The sequence below is a fragment of the Oxyura jamaicensis genome, chromosome 8, assembly GCF_011077185.1.
Source record: "Oxyura jamaicensis isolate SHBP4307 breed ruddy duck chromosome 8, BPBGC_Ojam_1.0, whole genome shotgun sequence".
Taxonomy (NCBI): Eukaryota; Metazoa; Chordata; class Aves; order Anseriformes; family Anatidae; genus Oxyura; species Oxyura jamaicensis.
In genome coordinates, this window is record NC_048900.1 from 12,584,964 (window position 1) to 12,604,554 (window position 19,591).

Genomic DNA, 19,591 nt, shown 5'->3' on the forward strand with positions numbered 1-19,591 from the left:
TGTTTAAGTATGTGTTTTAAAAATCATGCTTTTTAACTACTGTTTAAAAGCAGCCTGTTACGTTTAATGTATGACCCAGGCATTCCAAATATCGTTTTTCAGAACGCTTCCCTGTTTACTAAACCCTGTCAGGACAAGCTTTGAAGGTTGAGATCTGGTTGTTTTAAAATTTATTGTTCATTACAAACTTCTGGTTGATCAGCTGATGGAACAATAGTGCTGTTAGCCTGGCTCTAAAGGCCTTCTCAGAATTTCCTCTTGAAGTCATTTATAGCAATTACTTCAGTTAAAATGGTGAACAAGCTGGAAGGTTTTTCAATTAAAACTTTTAACTTCCCTTCTGTTTTGAAAGGAAACTTCTGGTAGAGAAGCAGGAATCCTGTCTCTTTAGTATGCATTGAATGTCTTCAGGGACCTGCAAGCTAATTATTTTTGATAAATTGTTGCAGGCAGTGTTGGTCTCCAACTCAAATTTAAGAGCTGTCTTTTGAGGCAAAAGGAGTCAGGTTCAGGGGAGGTATTGCAAAGAGAATGAATTGAAATTCATGCTGAGGGGGATGGTTTTAATTACCCACTTATTAGTAAACCAGCTTCTTTGGAACACTCCCACTGTTCAGTAGCATTTTACATTCTCTGTGCCTTGTTTTTAGAGTAAACGTTATTCATACTGACTTAATCCTCTTCAGTTGTGTTTTTTTTTTTTTTGGTAGCAGTTGTATGTGAATCAGTAACTCTTCCATGTTTTACTACGATTGTGTAATGTAAATGCCTTCTTTCCTGCAAAAATGAGAGTTAAATAAAACTTCTAACTCCTGGCTGCTGCTTGTCTTGTAAGTCACATGTTTTTTGCTTGTTCTCCCCCCGCCCCTTCCTTTTGTTATCAGTTTGGAATGGAAGTTCTTCAGGTACTATTTGACATTTGGAACAGTACAAACAAATGGAAGTGGTGAGTTCCTTCAGTGGTTGTATGTCTTGAATCTGGTAATCGCAATACAGCAAGGCTAAAGTGATTTGTATCTTTTTTTTTTTTTTTGTATGACAGGATGCAAAAAACAAAGGAAAGACCTTGGAAATTATCAGCCACTAATTTAAAAGAAATAGTAGAAAGTGAGTTTGATTATCATGGCACTCTAAACTTGTGACATGCTGCATAAACATTATTTTATGACCATTCGTAGTTGTGGCAGTTATGATGATCAGACCTAATGAGTAAATGTCATGTTTCAGGGTGTCGGCTGTTCTCTGAGAGGCTCAGTAGAAAATTTTTCCCTGCCTTTACAAGTGAACACTGTGTTAATGAAATTTTGAAAATATCAGTTCGTGCTCATGAGTCCAGTGAAGCAACCATCTCTGTTTGAGATGGTTTGTATTTCAGTCGGTTTTACAAAATCAACCCTGAGTTTTGTGCCACAGTCAGGTGTTCTGGGTGTTTTGTGGTACTACAAAACAGCAAAATGCTCTCCTGCTTCACAGAGGAGGTATAGAAGAACGAACAATGTGTAATGTACTGGGAAGCAAGTCTCAGCCTCCCCCTCTTTACATGGAGCACTTGCACAGCACTTGTGGTGTGTGTTCTAGCTGACTTAGGGCTTGAAGAGGTAGGTATTTCTTTGAGGTCTTCTAGAGCAACTAAAAAGTCTTTTATTTGGCAGTTGAGTGATTTTCTTTTTAAGACTTGTCTGGCAAACTCAGGTGTTCGTGAGTAACATACCAAATTGACAAAGTACTGTGTTGTAAACAACAGAAACAACCAAATTCAAAATATTGTGATAAATAGTTGTTCCTTACAACAGTGTAGGTGAACATTGACAGTTTCAATATTAATAACTATTGTGTGGGTAGATGTTAACATTCCAAAATATTTACATTTTTTGAAAGCTAGAAAATGACTAGCTTGTACTCAGCAGCTTTTATTCAGCAGTTCCAAAAGAACATGAGTTCTTAGTTTCACTTGCATTGTAAAGGGAACGTGGATTTTGTCTCAAGAATAGATCAGGACAAGACAAAATCTCACAAATGACTAAAGCAAAAATGATAAAGAACAAATGAAAATATCACTTTCCCATGTATTTTTTTCAGACTTCAAGTGACTTTATTGTAACGGTCTTTGCTTGCTAAAATTCTCTGTTTTTTGTGGGTTATTTTCTCCTCAGTGCATTGATGTCTTCACCTCTCTTGTTGTCTTTAATGATCTTTCTGTGGTATTAGCTACTTTCCTTCTAAGTATTCTGTTTGGTTGGTTGGGCTGGTTTGTTTGTTTTTAAAAGCTTTGTTCTGTTCTGAGCCACTATTCAATTCATCTAAATAAGGTAACAGAGATGGCATATTGCTTATTAATTTTGTTGCTTTGACAATCCAGGATGGGCTGCTTGGATAATGGAGCGGCTGTGGGACTCTTTGTTCTTGGACTTTGCTGTCGACTCTCAAAATGTCACTGCTTCCTCTGGAACTGATGAGAAGTTTGGGAGTATTGTTCGTGGCACACTCCCTCGTGACTACTTTGGCTGTTGCTGTAAATTTGAAAGATAAAAATAAGTTAGGTTAAACTGGCTTGTTGAAATGGATCAGTAAGTTAAACCAGAGGCTGCAATTCAGGCTGTCCTTCCTGTTTATGAGTCATTCTCCTGTTTAATTGCGTGAAAAGGCCTCCTGTAGAATTAATTAAAGGAGAGATCTTAGTAGTGCTGCAAAAACCTTGCAGTTTAGTTAAAATGGTGATTTTTTAAAATTATTTTAGTCTTCCTTGTTTAACTTCTCAGGCCTTAAAGATGGAAGCCTGGATACTATCTGTGACTTCTTTGTAGGTAATGTATGCAACAAGTGGGAAGAAAATGTTATCAGGAAAGTGAGAATTCCTTTTTTAAACTTTTGTTGGAATAATACAGACTATTAATCCTTTAAATTAAAATTTTGGGGAATAATCCAGACTATTTTAAATGACTGCTTTGTAGCCAGCAGTCGTTGAACTCTACAGAAAAGCATGCGCCATCAGGGACGTCTTCTGACGTTGCTAATGCTTGTGTGTGTTGTTAGTTCCTTGTATTTGTGTTCACGTGACTGCTGGCTGAAGGCATGGCTTCTACAATACCTTTTTATGCTGTTTAGCTATTGTGTTGTACTTTGCAGAGAGCCTTTTCCTGACTTGAAGCCAGCTTACTACATGTTTCCCTCTGGTTTTCTCTTCTGAATCATCTACTCCATTTGTCAGGTTTAAGGATGTATTCGTGTTGAGGACCTGCAAAGAGATGAATAACGTATTTCACATTGATAATTGTGGCTTAGTGCAGAAGAATGGTGCTGTGGACAACACTCTCTGAAACACTTGACCAGAAAGCAAAAAGGTGTGGTTCAGTTGGTACTTCTCAAGTTAAGGACTTGCAGTAAGTCACTTTGGTTGCCTGAGTGAATTTGGAGAATGGCATTTTTGTTTTGGCCTTGTGATTTCAGAGCTCCTGACAGAGAAAGTCTGACTGGGTTAGAACAAGAGAGCTCTGGTCATGGAAGCTTGGCAGCTTTGTGGCCACAAATGAAAATACATTCCATAGGTTACATTTGTACAAAATGTATCCTCTTTTTCCTATATATTACCAGAGTTGTTCAGACGTATCTTCTCTCCAAGCACTGTAATTTTTGTGGGCTATGTTCCGGAGGGGTGGGGGAATGATTGGCAAAACTTTCACATCTCTTTACTGTGTGATGTTCTGTCTCAGTTCTATAGCATTTGCGAAAAGGAATGAATAAAAACAGGACTATTCAGATGGCATTAAAAACTGGCAAGCTACCCTAAGTGGTTTTTTTAGCATTTTTTTCTGTACCAGGTGTGTCAGAAATAAACCAGGTGGATTACTCTACATTAAACATCAAGGTCTCTGCATTGCAGCTAACAGAAATTAAGTATTCCCCCCACCCTGTTTTTGAAGCCTGAGTGAGGATTTACATGGCTTTAGCAAGCAGAAATCTGTAGTTAGCTTTTCAGTCACTCCTTTCTCAGTGGAACTTCTTGGTCAAATGTTTCTAACAAAATTGCACACAAGGACTGGGTGGGGATGTCTCTGGGTGTGTTTCTAAGGAGGAATTACATGATCACAGCCATTTTTATGTGGGTTTTTAGCTTTGCTAGACCAGTTCAGAATAGAATAACTTGATCTCTGTCAAGCTGAAGCTTGGGTATGATTTAGATGATTTCAGAATGTACGTGGAAGAAGGCACCCACAGGAATAAACAGTAAAGTAAATTGCACGCGTTGGTATTCGAGGATGTAATGGCGTGGCTATCGCGTTAGGCAGTGCACGATGAGAGTGGGGTGTGGTGTTGGTATTACTCACTAGGCGTTAAAATGATCACAGGCATAGTTTCTCTTATGTAAAATCTAAAGAAAAAAAACATGTCCCATTGTGTTTTCCTTTGAGTAATGTATGCATTCACCTGTGAAATAAAAATGGTAGCTGTGTTGTCCCCCCGCCCTTTCCCAGGAGAGGGGAAGAAGAAACCCTCAGACCAGTTCATGTGACAGCAGTGGGGAGCCTTCAGGAAGGGGAAGTGAGTGACATCAATCCTTTCCTTCAAGCCTAGCTGATAAGTCCTGAAATTGCATTAATGAATTAGTGTAGCTTTTGAGAAGTGGGAATAAAATCAGTCATGTTGCTGTGACAGGCTGATATATGAGCTGTCGTTGAAGAATGAAAATTGACAGTAAGCCTGTGAAAATCCAATGACTGCAGTATGCTAATAAATACATTTAAATGCTTTGTTCCTATTAGGCTTTGTATATCAAAGAAAATAATTCCCAGACCAACTGCAAGGGCTTCAGAGTAGTTTTGCTTTATGGATTTTGAGAATTTTCCTTTGGATTGTTTGTTTTTTGGTTTCAGCTTACAGTCATAGCTTTTATTCCCAAGCCACTAAGGAGGCGTTGGTATAAGGAGGCGTTGACGACACGGGTGGTAAGATGGTTTCGATGTCTGGTTTTCCCTTCTTCTGCCTTATAATATATTTAGATACCTACTGTCTAACTGGGGCCTTACACAGCACAGGACAGAGGGTTTAAATAAATGATCTACTCATGCAAATACTGTCAGTGCGAGGCTTACTTAGCACTTACTCTGTCTTGGTCTGCAGCAAAGGAAGTGTGATTGGCAGCTAAATGCATGCGCTCCATTTTAAGACTCTAAGAGAAGGAAACTTTAAAAACGCAAGTAGCTTTCAGTGTGGTCAAAGTGTACGGTAATCTGCAATATTAATTAATATTAATCTCAAGGTACCGGGATAGGTAATGCCACAGTCAGGGCGTGTGAGGGCCCAAATGCACATAGTCTTGTGGCAGCCTGTGATGGCGTCCCTGGTGGTACCAGCTCGTGGTGGGCTGGGGCTGCTTCCAGAAGAAAATCCTTAACAGGAGTCAGAACACCCAAGTGAAGTACAAAGACATTTCACTGAGGAGCTACTCTGGTTTTCTTTCTGAATGTCTTCTAGTCCTTTCCTTAATGAATAAGGTTCTTTGGCAGAAATTTTCTCTTTGCTTTTAAAGATATAGACTAGTTAGGATGCTGTGAGGAGTTCTGTGCTTTGTACTGATAACATTCTGGCAATAGGACATGTGAGATGAAATATCCTCTGCATTTTTATTTTACTTGGTTCCGGTTGCTGATACTGCTAAGACATGGTGGTAATACGTTTTTGGAGATGAATAAATCTTATAATACATAACTGTATAAAGTGTATAAACAGTTCTCTGCTAAGTCAGCAGCAAATAAGAGCACTGTTCTAAAATAAGTATGTTTCTGTAATAGATCTCCTCTTACAAGGCTCAAGTAGTTAAATTCATCAAGTTGTCAGTGGATTTGCATAGGTAACTTCCTGGGATTATTTGACCCTTTTGCTTCAATTATGTTCAAATTATATAACTTGAAACTTTTTTTAAAATGAACCTTTTAAAATTTTATAATTCAAAATCCTCTATTGAGAGGTTATCCAATAGGAGGATCTATGGGATGTTCAAGGCTTTCCTTTTTTCTTTTACACAGAACTGTCTTGCATTGTTTGGTGTATTTAAAAATATATATATCAAAAACTGTGTAGCATTCTTTTTTGTGGTTAAGCTCTGAAATGTCTGTTATTGGATAAGAGTGGGTGGTTAATGGAAACCTTGAGAATTAAGCCCTTAGTTTCCATTCACTAAAACCACATGAGTATTGTTTTTTAATGATCTTATAAAGCTGTAAAGAAAAGATGCTATTTATAAATCTGGAAGGTGAGACTAATACCAAAGCAGCACTTCTTTCTTCTTTCTTATTTTTTTTTTTGTTTTTCTTTTTTTTTTTTAATTGAAGGGTTAGGTTGAAAAATCCCATTCAGGAGTAGCATCTTGCCCCAGGCTATTTCTGGCCTCCAGGACTGCTCTTTTTAGCAATTCTACAAATTGAATCACCATGTCAGTAGCATTTAAAGCAAATGAGGCTCAATTACATTCTGAGTCAGAAGTACCTGAATTAACCTGCTTTCCAGCAAAGGTGGTGTGACCTCTCCCACTGATATTTGAAGACTTTTAAGCCATGTGTGAGTGGTAATTTAAAACTACTTAGAGGTGTTGAGCAGGTTTGTCTGTGTTGCTTTGTGTTTGACTTTTTGTAACAAAACTGTGCTCAGAGGTGTGAAGAAGATCTTGGAAAAGTATGTTTGACTAGCTTCATTTTTTATTTATTTATTTATTTTTTTTGTGCAACAGTTGCAACAGATCTGAAACTTTCCAGGCTTGGTGCCATTACTGCAACAAGCTGCCTCTTAACCTTGGATGACTCCAGAGCTTTAGCTAGGTTGGTTATTAAAACACAACTGCAGCCTCTGTCATGGAAACAAGCAGAATACAAGCAGAAACAAGTCATCTGTGAAACTTTTGTTCTTTGTCTTAATATTCCCACTATTATAATCAGGGAAGCTGCTGCAGGGGTTGCCAGAGGGGCAGATGTGGCTTAGTTCAGTCCCCTTGAGCTATTTTTGTTAGCTACTGTAGCATTTACATGATTGCCTCTACATTTGCAACACTGGTTCTAGGAACAGTGGAAAGCTTGAAGAGGTACAAGCTGCTACAGCATTAGCTCATATTCAGAGAGCACTTTACTCACCGTGGTGAGCTAAAAGGATGGTTTGACTGTATTTGCATGATTTGCACTGTTGAGAAACATTGGTTAAACCTAGATGTGGAGCATTATTTCTGAAGCTTAGGTGACTTTGTAGGCACAGTTAGCATAAAGGAGCAATTTTAATGATTGTGGTCATTTAAGTTGCTTGTTCCATTTCACCTGCTCTTGTCATGCCAGACAGTTATTCTAGTCATCCTCGTTGATAGGGTTGCTTAGTATGATTTAAATGTGTAGTTAAAATTTAGTTGTTACTTGAGAAATGGATTTCATTAGTGAAGATGTACTTTAAAAGTCTGTTGCTCTAGTTGTTGCACAAAAAGCTGCTCGTGGAACTGCATCTAAAAACTTGGTGAGTATGCGTTGATGCTATAAGCAGCTGTGTTGCAGTTTCCCCTTTCTGTGCTTCCTCCCTCTTTCCCTAGTGTTTCCAGGGCTGCTTGACCAGCTGACAGAGTTGGAGCAGCTTCTGGAGCCTGTGAAGAGCTAACGTGGGAAGGAGAGGGATTTGGTTTTGGCAGTTTTTGGCCCCAATACAGATGACACAGATATGTCTGATCTAAAGCTGGCGTGTGCGAGGTCATGCTGCCTCTCCGAGAAACAGTTCTGATTTTCCCCAGCGTAAGCCCTGTACGAACCTGCACTGCAAACTCCAAATAGGTTTAATTAATATATCTGCTTAACTGTCTTCGTTGGTCATGCAGTTAAAACACAAGTCTGGATGCTTCAGTCTTCACAAGGTTAAAATGGTTGGCCCATGTTAGCGTGTGGTGAGCAATGCGGGCGCTGTCCGGTGCCTTAGTGAGATGGGTTTCTGTTGCGGTGGTGTTAAGCCACCTTTGGATTATCCCACTTGTAGGTAGAGGTATTTCCAGTAAACAACTTGTAACAATATTGGTTTTAGTTCTTGACGGGACAAGCGCAGCAAGTCTTAAACTGTGAGCTGGAAGAAGAATGGGGAAAATTTAGATTATCCTCTGATAGCAACTCCTTAGTCTGTCTTCCTATGCTTCTTGGAAGTGATTGTGACTACATTGTGGTGGTAAGCAAAGCAGCATTCTGACAAATGTTTTCAAACCTGTGCCTTTTCTGCAAATCTGATGGTATCATACAATTTTGTACTAATGTACAAATGATATCACGTGGTTGACTGAACAGGTTCCCAAAGAAGAGCAGTTGAGTTCTTGAAGCTGATGTAGTTTAATAATTCTTTCTCAAAACATTTGAGAATGGAGAACATAACAGAGAGCAGGATTATAATGGGGTTGGGCGGCGCAAAATGTTTTCTCATTACGAATGCCTGATATCATGAATGCTGTACCAATAATCTAGATGCTCCATTGCCTTTTGAAATAACATCCCAGTAGTCTATAGATCATTTTGTATACAACATAAAATAGGAGATCCCTTATTTTGATTACAGTGCATTTAATAAAATGAACTCCTTAGTTAAGAAACAGGCAGGCATGCAATGCTTCGATAGGTTTCTGTGGCTTGAAAATTCGTTACTGCTCTTTGATGACTTTGAGTTTTTATTAAAATGTTTTGATGTTTAAATGTGGTCTTCCAAAATAAACTGCATTTGAAGGTAAATAGAGTAACTGAAACTTTATTAGAGACTACTGTTATGTAAACAGCTATTAACATGAAGCCTTTAAAATGGAGGCAGCATCTACTCAGTGATGAGAAAAAACAACTCCTAGTCAAAGCAATTAGAAGGAAGAGGAACTCCTGAGTCAAAATTTTCAAATTAACACTTAAAATACTCGTTCCTGAATCCCTGTGAAGTTCTCTGTAAAGTGGGATTTTTATGCCTACATTTTACTCTTTCAATGTTTCAGTGAAATGGATACTGCTGCTTTTCTCTGCTTGGCAGTAGCCAGGTGTATTCACTTAATACTACACTTGCAGGGTAGTTCAGCATTTCTTTTCTATGTCACCTGGAATTCTGGACATGTGAATTGTTTGTTGTTGTTGTTGTTGTGGGTTGCTTGGTTTGTTTTCAATCTAGCAGGTAACTTTGACTCTAGCAAAGATGTTTTGATTTAATAGTGCAATGCTAGCTAGCCATTGAACAGAGGGGGAAGGAGCTGGGTGGGAAGTTCAAACTTACCTGATTCTAGCTCTGATTCTGATTACCTGATTCTAGCCCTGTAACTCTAGGCCTGTAAACCTAGACATACGTTCATTAAAGTTTTAACTGTAATTTTTTTTTTTTCTTTTTGAGACAAATTAACAAAACCACCCACGCAGCTCTCAGAATTCCGGCTTTGGTAATTTCTGGATTTTTTTCTTTTCAGAAAGAGGGGCTGAGTTACTTTTGTAAAAGTTTGCAGGTGGTGGTGGTGGCAATTATTAGAGACTGTGTTATTGGAGGCTGGGGAGAGCTGCTTTTATTTTTGGACAGTTTTTGGTAAATGTCACTAGGAAAACTTTAATTCTACCTTTCTCCATCTTGCTGTTACCTACTGCAGTGATAGCATTATTGTAGCTGTAGAGTTACATCAAAGCAGTACTACAGCTGCTGAATCAAGCTGGGAGAGAAATCTTAGTAGAAAGTAGGTGACAGACAACACTTTTTTACTTTTATTTTTTTGTTGTTAGATTGTGTTGTTGTTGTTGTTGTTGTTGTTTTTCCTTCTGTGTCAGTGAATCATCCTGGGTCTTCATGAAATGATTTGTGTCTACTTATCTCAGTCTAAGACATGATGAAGGCCTTGCAGTAGCAACAAGGTCTTTATTTCCCCTTTTCCTAAACTTAGTTTTCAGCTCTGGAACACCTATAGTAGTAGTCAGGTAACCATAGATTTTTTTCTGCATGGAAAATAATGACACTGGCCTTTGTCATTTTGATCTTTAATATAGATTGTCTCATTAGCAAATGCCCATCTCTTTATTGCCATGTTGCTTTTGATACTTCACATCACTAGAAGATGGATAGAAAGAATGTTTCACCTAAGCAAGCATCTCAGATGCCTGTGCATCGGCAGTGTTTGCCATCTCTAGTGTGCTGCCTAGTTCCTCTTGCTTTCTCTTCTTGAAGTTTGCTGCTGCTTAGATTGTTTTGTTAGGTGAGGTGTTTGTGTGGCTGGCCTGCTGCCCAATTTCAGTTAAAATGAGGTATTTATCGTGTAGTTGCTGTCCACCCATATTTCTGCCTACCTGTGCTTATTAGAGAGGTCCCCTCTAACCCTAGCTTGAACCAGGGGATGTCTGTGCAAGCAATTTGACTGGAATATCTTGGAAGGGGATCCGTAAGGAAGGGTAGGGACTTCTGTAGCTGACAGCAAGAGCTAATGTGTGTCTGTACCCTCAAATCTGAACACTCACAAATTTGTTCTGGTTATTTCTGCTAGGGTTTCTCTCACCGGTGTTTGATAGCAACCTATAAGTTTAAAAACTATTTTTTTCTCGATATAGGCTCTTGTATAAGCTCTGCAAAATACCATAGGAGGGAATAGACCTGGATGCAGCGACTTTACCTTCTGTTTTGGTCTCCCGGGATGGATCATGTCCTCTCTCTTCCTTCCCCAATGACTTAGAAAAGGCCTCAGACTCAGTCATGGTCAGCATGTAGCTGTCTAGAGGCACATCAATTACTTGATAATTAGCTCTCATTCTCAAATTAGCTGTTCTAATTCTTAGGTGTTCAGAAAGCAACCCTTTGAATGGCGTTCGCTTCTGGGAGAAAGCGAGGGGTTTGGTTCCATCACTACTTGTGAGCAAGGCTGGTAGCTCCCGAGAGTTCAACCTGTGGAACCAAAGCCTCTCTTCTGAAAACCATTGTGGACATTTCAGGTGCTATCTGCTGTTCATCTGTTTGGTTTGTCCCTGATTTTTAATCCAGGTTTACTCATTGTGCTGCTGTTATAAGAGTTTGCGTTTTCCATGCAGGTGATTAAACTGAAATGAAAATAAGGTGTTCTGGCCTTGCTTGTCTTCTGCTCGTTCCCTATCATGAATCATCTGTGGGTTTAGGTGTCCTTATGGTTGGTAGAAAATTTTTCCTAGGTAATAGACCGTGAAACCATTTGTTATTAGGGGTTGGTCACTTCCCCTTTCTTTTAAACAAGCTGTAAGGGATGTCTAATATCAACCAGAAATGATGAAGTTAGTCATGTCTGTCTTCCCTGAACACTTACTGTCCCAGCCGAGCGCAAGCTGTGTTGTCGGGGAGTGCGAGCAGGGAGCTTTCAGCTGCATTTCCACATGTGTTGCCTTTTCGTGTTCTTGATCCCAGTGGTGTAAGTGATCAAATGCTGAAGGAAAGAAGTCAAGAAAAAGACACATTAAGCTTCATTATTCATCAGTTTTCTGGTCTGTAGGAAGACTTCAGCTCTTGCCTCCCAGGATGTTGTGAGGCTCTAATTGTTTTAAATTGCTTTTAGATCCTCTGTTGGGGAGATACTAGAGCAGAGCTGTGATATTCCCTCCCCGCCCCCGGTGGTGTTACAAGCCAGGAAATTTCAAATGAGGGATTATAACATTTTGTCCTTAATTGGCCCCATTTTCCGAAGGAACTTGACAGATTGCCAAGTAAGAGACTTGCGTGACAGTTGATCCATTTCTTCCTCTGTTTTCATAGCTCAGATACGTTACTGAGGAAGACAAAGCAAACCTTGAACCTGATTTACCTGAGCTTCAGGGGGATTGGGACAGAAGCTTGGTGGCGTTCATAACTTTTATTTTTATTTTTTAAGAGTCTTCTGGTCACCAGAGCCTGATGGTTTTTACATGACTTTGAAAAAAGGGTGGGAATGTGTTACACACCAACTTCCAGGATTTGCTGTTGGGTGGGAATTTCTTCTGTTACCAAGGTCTGTCTTCTGGGCAAGTGCTCAGCCACTGGGGAGCAGGCATGCGCGGCAGGGGAGGAATGAGGAAGCGCTGCACTTGCTGCCAGCCCGGGGTGCACGGCAAAGTTTCAGAGAGCAAACAGGAGGGGGGGGGGGGGAAGCTCAACCCGTCAGAAATACTATTCTGGGCTTGTCGTGGTAGTGGTGTTCATGGAGCTCCCCAGGCGGAGGTAAGAAGCTTTTTCTTCTGCCTACTCTTGTCTGGTCAGGCATGGGCTTTCTTTCTCTTTTGCTCTCGTTTCCTTTCTTTTTTTCTTTTTTCTCTTCCTTTCGTTTTTCTACCCCTCTCGCCAGGAACTTTTCTGTGGAACTAGATAGGGGAAACACTGGCTGGTGTTTGTCCTGTTCTGCAGACTGGGAGGTTGGCTTTGGAGTGTGTGTGTGTGTGTGTGGCTTCAGCATGCCTTTTGAGAACAGTGTGTTTGCTAGGCCGTATAAACAACTGATTACTTCTGGCTGGTCAGAGTTTCACATGGGTTAGCTTGTCATTTTTTCCCAAAATGAAATTTGGTACTTCTCTAAGTATTATGTGCTGCGATTCCCGTCGGGAAACAGAAGCTACTTGTGTTCTCAGAAATTATCTGCGTTATGTGGAGTGTATTAGATTGGGAGTCTTATTTACTTAAATATTGCTTGTAAAGCACCAGTGAAAATCGGTCCTTTTTGTGTGGTAGCAGGTAAGTCCGGGAGGGGTCTGGTTGTCAGGCAGGGCTGCCCTGTGTGCACCTGGTAGTCCTTATTATCCAGGAATTGTTTTACTGTTACCTGCTCACTCCGTTTAGGCTTGTTTTTCATCTCGAGTGTCAGAGAGGTTTTGAAGTAATTAGTGTCTCACCGCATCAGTCCAGCATGAGAGAGGATCCTATCTTTGGCTAGGTTACTCTTTCTCAGAAATTTTTATGGTACTACCAAGGAGTAAGAATCTTGAAAATAATAAAGTGGTGTTTTCCTTAGTAGATTCCATTATAGATTAGCCAAGAGCTGTATTTGCATGAGCAGGTTGGTTGGCAAGGCTCAGTTTGTTTTGGCAATGAGGAACTGCTTTTGCATTAAGCTTTGCGCTAAGTAGGCTTGCTTGTGTGCTCGCTGTTGGAGGAAGTTCTGCTGGGTTGATTTCTGAGTAAGACTCAGCAAAAATAATACAGCTTCAGGACAAAATGAAAAGCAGACGATAAAAATTACCATTACTCAGGATTTTGGTCTTCAAACGTCCAAAAGAAGCTGATACTGCTCAGTGAGAAAAGCTGAGTGAACTACCGTAAAGAGCCCTGTACAGCCAGGGGAGCAGGCAGCGCTTTTAAGAGATGCGTATCCTGAAACTGCAGACGGAGCGGGGCTGCCCTGGAGGTGTGCTGAGTCATCTGCTGGGAGCGTAACGTGACTGTGGCCGGCCTGCTCGGGCGCTCGCTGGGCTGTGACGAAGGGACACATGATACTGCTGGGCTCAGGGTTAGGTCCGAGGAACGTGGCTAGGAGGGAAGTCGGCCGATACCTGGGGCTTGTACCGAAGGGCTTGGGGAGCGCAATGAACTTGGAGGGAGTTGAATTTTAACCGAAAGCAGAAGGGAGTCTGTCTGGGTGTCATTATGTGTGGAACTTGGTGCCAGCAGACACTGGCACAAGGCGGTGTGGATTTTAAAAGCATCTTCGTGTCAAGGGGCGAAGCTGCAGAAGATTTCCAGTTGTGCATGAGAGGCTCTGGCCCCAAGGCAGAACATGGCTGGGGCAGGAGGCAGCTCCCTTTCTGTGGCCTCGGCCAGAGCAGGAAACATGATACGGCATCAGGCTGCTGTGCCGAGGCTTTGCTGTCTGGAGCACCGACAGAGCTCTCCAGTGGCATCCCAGGGGAGACAGGTCACTGATCTGATTGCAGTGTGACATTTCTAGTCTGGGTTAAGGACAGAATCTCAAGGGTTTTGGGGGGGTGGGGGAGGAGACCTTACTGATTTTTTTTTTTTCCAAGTTTTAACTGGAAAAATAAAGCCTGTCCTGAGCTAAGCATAAGCAGGAGACCTGCATGCAGACATTTCATATGTTCAGACTGTCTCTGGTCCCAGTGCAGTATCCAAGGTACGTGTCTTGGGGCTTTTTCATTCCTAGTTAGAGGTTCTTCTTTCCAGTTTTTGCCCTGTGGATGTCTCATAGTTGTTGTTTTGTTTTTTTTTTTCTTGTGTTCTTCCCCACACCACTAGCACAATGTGTGAGTAGGAATCTGAAGGCAAGCCAGGTGGTACTAAAGCTTGCTTGCAAAACAAGAAAAAAAGAGAGCCTATTACCTCCATTTAGAGTAGGATAGGTGCATGGTATAGCATAAAGCGACACTAGCAACTGAAATACCAGTAAGTAGTTTCCAGGCAAGTGTACTGACTCCTCCTTGGCCTGAGATCTGTGACCTATTACTTGAACAAACGGTGGGCCCTGTTTAAAATACCAGCAATTCAAATAGTGTCCCTAACCTTTTACTTGCTACACTCCTGTATGTGACAGCACCCGTGTATTTTCTGGTCTTTTTTCTAGCATGTCTGTATCTTCGGTCATGCACAAAGACGTGTGTGTAAATGTTTAAGATATTGGGAGTTAATGTGTGAAAGAGAAGACAGAGTGGGCTAAGAAGTCATAAAGTTCTGGGGAGGGGGATCTTACTCAAATTGGTATGTCTTGCTTGCAGGCTCTACATTTTGCTCACCAGACTCCTGGAGAGGCATATTTAAAAACTGTTGCCCCATGAGGGCATGAATATGCTTTTTCTACCTTACCTGTTCTGGGAAGTGTTCCCACTTCCAGCAGTGATGGTTCTGATAGCTGTCTGTGGGAATGAAACACTGTTTACCATTGTCTCAATGCAGCTTGTAATTTCTCCTGTGTTTAAAGTAGTTCTTAGAAACTCATTTTCTGACTTACAGTTATTTCCAAGGTCGTAGCAAGTCACAAACCTTGCAAAAACGATGCATCTTCCCCAGCTTCACTTCTTACGTACCCCACCCGTCCTTTGCCTCTGGGCAGAGGTTTCTATCTGGGAGAGGTTTCTATCGGATCTCAGTGCATGACTGCTTCCAAGCCCGAAGACTGAGGACCCAGCTGGGAAACCAGAGCTGTAGACATGGAAAGCTGTGTGGCAGTGGCAGTGCCTGGTGCAGTGCCAGCCGTGGGAGCTGTCACTCCCTGCCGTGCCATTCCCACCGGGCACGGGACCGGAGGAGTTCTTGGTTCTGTGCTGCTCTGTTTGGGAAATTTATTGGTGGAGCACGGTTTGGTGCTCAAACAGCTATTCTTTTCCTCTGTGGGGAAAAGGTTGGCTGGATTGAGCCAGTTAGCCATCTGTTTCAGCAGTTAGACTGTGCTGAAATGGATGGCTTCCTGAGGTTTCTCCCAGACGTATTTTCTATTGTCAGTGCTATCAGCGGCCTTCCTCTGGCATTTAGTCACCAGAACGTGTCCCCAGGTGCTGCAGAGGGAAAAGCTCAGCGCAGCGAGGGGTGGCAGGGAGCTCTGTGAGGCAGAAGGGGAGCTGTCACCCCTGGGTGAGATGTGCTTCTGTAGCCATCGTGCTTCTGTATCCATCGTGCCTCTGTAGCCATCGCATTCCTGCTTGGGTGGTGGTGCCTTGGTGGTAGTGGCTGCTTATAGTGCCAGGCTGCGGCTGCTGAGGACCCTCCTGCGTCTGTGCTTGTGTGTGAGCCTGGCTTCCTTTGCTTTCCAGTATTTTGGAACCTGCCTTGCTAAGGGACCAGTGATGCTACGAATTACTCCCTCCCTCTCTCCCATAACTGCAAAACAGAAACTTCTCTCTCTGATGTTAAGACTGTAAATAAATATGACCTATTTCATTGTGCTGGTCTTCTGAAGTGGCCAGAGGTATGAGCAGGAACAACATGTTTCTGTTTTTTTAATTAGTTAACTCCTGTGTTAATGTGTGTTCAGGTCTCCTCTTTCCACTTCTGAGTCTGGGCTGGTGAAGTCTCTGTGCCCCCCCCCCCGACCTTGGTCTGTTGGCAGTGTAACTTCATGTTAGTGTCTGCTTTTAGATTTTCTCTGTAAGAAATTGCTCTTTTTGTTAATGCTTGGTTTAACATGGTGGTTAATAATCAATGTTTCGAAGAGGCTGTTCCAATTACCTCTGAATTGCAGATGAGTCTGGGAAATTGTTTCTGGCTATTTTAATGCCAGCATGGTAGGAAGGAAGCAATGTGATTCAGCTCTTAAACTGTGACCCTCGAATGGTGTACGGCAGGACGTGCACTCTGTATGAAGCTGTGTGCTGCTCTTTGCAGAAAGGATTGTGGTGTTTCAAGGTAATTCCTATTACAGGTTGGCTCACAAAGAGTGATTCTAGATGAGATGCTGAATGCCAAGGCTTATTAATAAATGGAATCAATAAAGGAAGGGGAGGCTTGAAAGTAAATTCCCCAAATGTTTTAGGCAGTTAGCTCAGTCAAATAACTGACAAGTGTAAATGTTTTCCTTTGGGATGTAATGATGCACTAGTAATGGGTCTGATGTGGCAGTCTGCTGACAAGATGAAAAAATACTGGCTTTCTAATAAAGAGGTCATTTAGGGCAAAACAACACCATTCAGCACGGGCTGCAGGATGCTGGTGTGTTGGGGTTAATGCCTGCAGTGCCTCTCTTCAGGCAGGGTGCTACCAAGGAAATGGACTGGCAATAGACACCTCGTTCTATGGCTGTATGGCGCTGTACATCTTGTGATGATAGAAGTAACTATTTTTGTTAGCATTAGAACTAAGCTTCAGGTGTGCTGCTGAAACATGGCTAAAAGCTTAACTAGTAACTGTTCATTGTTTGCCTTGGCAAAACAATGTTAACTGTGAACAACGTCACACTGCACTCTGGAACAAAAGCCTGAGGCTTTTCAGCCTGTTTTAGCATCCGATTTTTGTTGCTGTTTTAAAATGCTTTGATTCTGAATTATGCAATTCTAACTTGAAGTTTCTCTTGGCCTTTACTTGGTGTTGAGATTTTTATTGTTTTTATGTTGTTTTTCCTTTTTTTTTTTTTTTTTAGCTAAGATTTGGTGAAAGGTTGCTGGCTTTGCTTCTGTTCAAACAGATAATAACAAGCAAGTGCTCACTCCATGGTGTAAAGCCTAAGCCAGTGCTGTGTGGGAAAGTGAGAGATGGAGAAAAATCTCGCACTAATTCTGTGTTACCTGAACTGGTTTTTGCTGACTTGACAGGTTATAGAAAGCAGGACAGACACTGACTTTGTTCATTATTGATTTTGCTTCTGATAATGATTCTATTCACATCAATTCATGTCTCCTGTTTGCTGGTTTTTAATTTTCATTGTGTGCATTAGGTAGTCTTGCATTTCTTTATTGTCTCAGAGAGGTGTCTTGTCTTCGGCTCTCTCACAGTTAGTAGCATTTGCTTCCTCTGTGTGTTGATACAAAAGTGGCAAATAACAGACTGCCTCCAGGTTCTCTTCTGTTACAGTGTTTGTGTCATCTGTTGATGCATTGGAAAAAATTTGACTTCGTCTGACTATAAATTCTCTAGATAGGCAATTAATGATATAAAGCAGGGTTAGAAAGGGTTCTCGAGAAACAGTTCTTGCTCTTAGAGTCAGAAGTGACTTGTGGAAGTTCTTCCTTCTTCTGTGGAATGGCGCTGCTTGGTGGGCAGACTGAGGGCAAGTTCGCAATGCTGACTTACACCCCGTAACGCATGGGGATTACCAGGATAATTGAGATGTGCCCAGATAAGTCCCTGTGGCATAACGCAGCTCTGTAGGAATCCGCTTGAGCCTGGGACTGGTGCTGTAGTAGCAGCAGGGGGTGTTACCTGGCATTGTGTGTGAGCTGCACCGGTGCAGGTGGTATCTGGCTGCACCCCAGCCATTCACCTGTCACTGCTGAGGCTGTGGCAGCCCTGCTGCATCTGCAGAGTCACTGTGTGCCAGCCTGGAGCCCCTGAACATGGTGGGAAACTTGTTCGTGATACAGGTTTTGGATGAAGCTCTGTCAAAGTAAAATTGTAATCAATACTTTAAATAAATACATTTTAGTAGAATCAGTACAACAATGCTTTTAAAAATGTCTTGTTTTGTTTCAAATCAAATCTGGTTGATGCTAATTAGCTTGTCTGTAAAGGAGAAAAAAAAAAAAAAAGGAAAACTAATTAATCCAGCATCATAACTTCAGTTGGATTACTACCTTGTGTTTTTTTTGTTTAGGATGCCTAACAGCAGAAACAGTTCTAAGTGGCTTTTCCAGTGCCAGAGAATAGCTGGAATTAAAACAGGTTGTGACTCAGTCTATTTAATGTCAGAACTGCCCTCCTAGTTGAGCTATACCTCTACGAGTGGCGTTTACATAGCACAAAGGATTTGAAATGCCTGTTCCAGCGGAGAATGCTAACTGTGTTTCTCTTCTCTTTCAGGTTATGTTTCACACTATGTGCTGACTGTCTGTACTTACAGAAGATATTTAAAAACAAACAGACTTTTTTTCAAAGATTTTGATTCCAGTGGAATCTGTGCTTTAGATTTTTGTCCTGTCAATTAACTCCTGAAGCAATGCCTGTACAAGCTCCACAATGGACAGATTTTCTCTCCTGCCCAATTTGCACACAGACTTTCGACGAAACAATCCGGAAGCCCATCAGCTTGGGTTGCGGCCACACAGTCTGCAAGATGTGCCTCAACAAGCTCCACCGGAAGGCGTGCCCCTTTGACCAGACCACTATCAACACCGACATTGAACTCCTTCCTGTGAACTCAGCCTTGCTGCAGCTAGTGGGTGCTCAGGTAGCAGTGCTTTTTTATCTGTTTCTGTGTTGACCTCCAAAAGGAAAGGAGGACGATGATTCATGGATAAAGAATGTGACAGTGTAGAGGAGACATCTACCTTTCTATAGACTGATGGTGGTGATTATAGGTTTTAGACCTATGACATGCTCTAGTGGAACAGCGGGTCAGATCTTGCTTCTACTGGTCACTGACTGATTTGGTGTTAGGTTTGATTTGGTGTAGCTGTGAGCTGTCACCAAAAGGGCTGGTTCTGTTCCCTTCCTTCTTCTCCCAAGTTGTATCCATCCATGCTCTGCTGAAAGCACGACATGGGTAACTTCGTGAGCTGGCGTTAATCTGTACCCATCCAGGAGAATGGCAGAGCCTGCCCAAGACCCCCTTTCTGCTGGCAGGGGTGCGCAGAGGCCAGCTGAAGGGTGATCTGACCAGAATGAGTACTCCACTGGTGCTACTGGCAGCGTAGGGAGAGGAGCTGGGGGAAAGCAGGACTGTCCTGTTCAGTTGCAGCACAGACTTAAACTGGCATAAGCTTATAGTGGTTAGATCATCTACAGTTTCTTGTAGCCCATACCTCCCAAGGCTGGACAGGTTCATGATCTTGGGGAGAGGAGGGATAATCATGGCTAACTTATGGGTAAGAAGCAGAAATGTAGAAGGAATGCAGTTCCCTTACAGTGGCCATTGTTTTCCCATTTTCTGCTTCCATGTCTGCGTTCAGCAGAGTTTCAACAGAAAGTTCAAGGAGATGCGCAGGTCAGGGAAAAGAGATGACCTGTGTTGTGGAAGAACTATGAAAGGAGGATGGAAAAGTGTTCTTAGAGTATTTTTCAC

General features: G+C 41.8%; 1 protein-coding gene across 16 annotated transcripts in view; it reads left to right on the top strand.

Annotated features, from left to right (window-relative positions):
• Positions 1-19,591, top strand: part of RC3H1 (ring finger and CCCH-type domains 1) — a 63,097-nt gene that overhangs the window by 4,652 nt on the left and 38,854 nt on the right. For 10 of the 16 annotated variants that reach the window (XM_035332530.1, XM_035332526.1, XM_035332536.1 and 7 more), the window contains exon 2: positions 18,391-18,760. In XM_035332530.1, coding sequence (XP_035188421.1) covers positions 18,527-18,760 — 234 coding nt within the window. In that variant the 5' untranslated portion in view covers positions 18,391-18,526. Of the gene's footprint in view, positions 1-11,982; positions 12,163-18,390; positions 18,761-19,591 lie in introns of those variants that run through there. The other 6 variants (XM_035332538.1, XM_035332540.1, XM_035332539.1 and 3 more) reach the window with 3 other exon arrangements.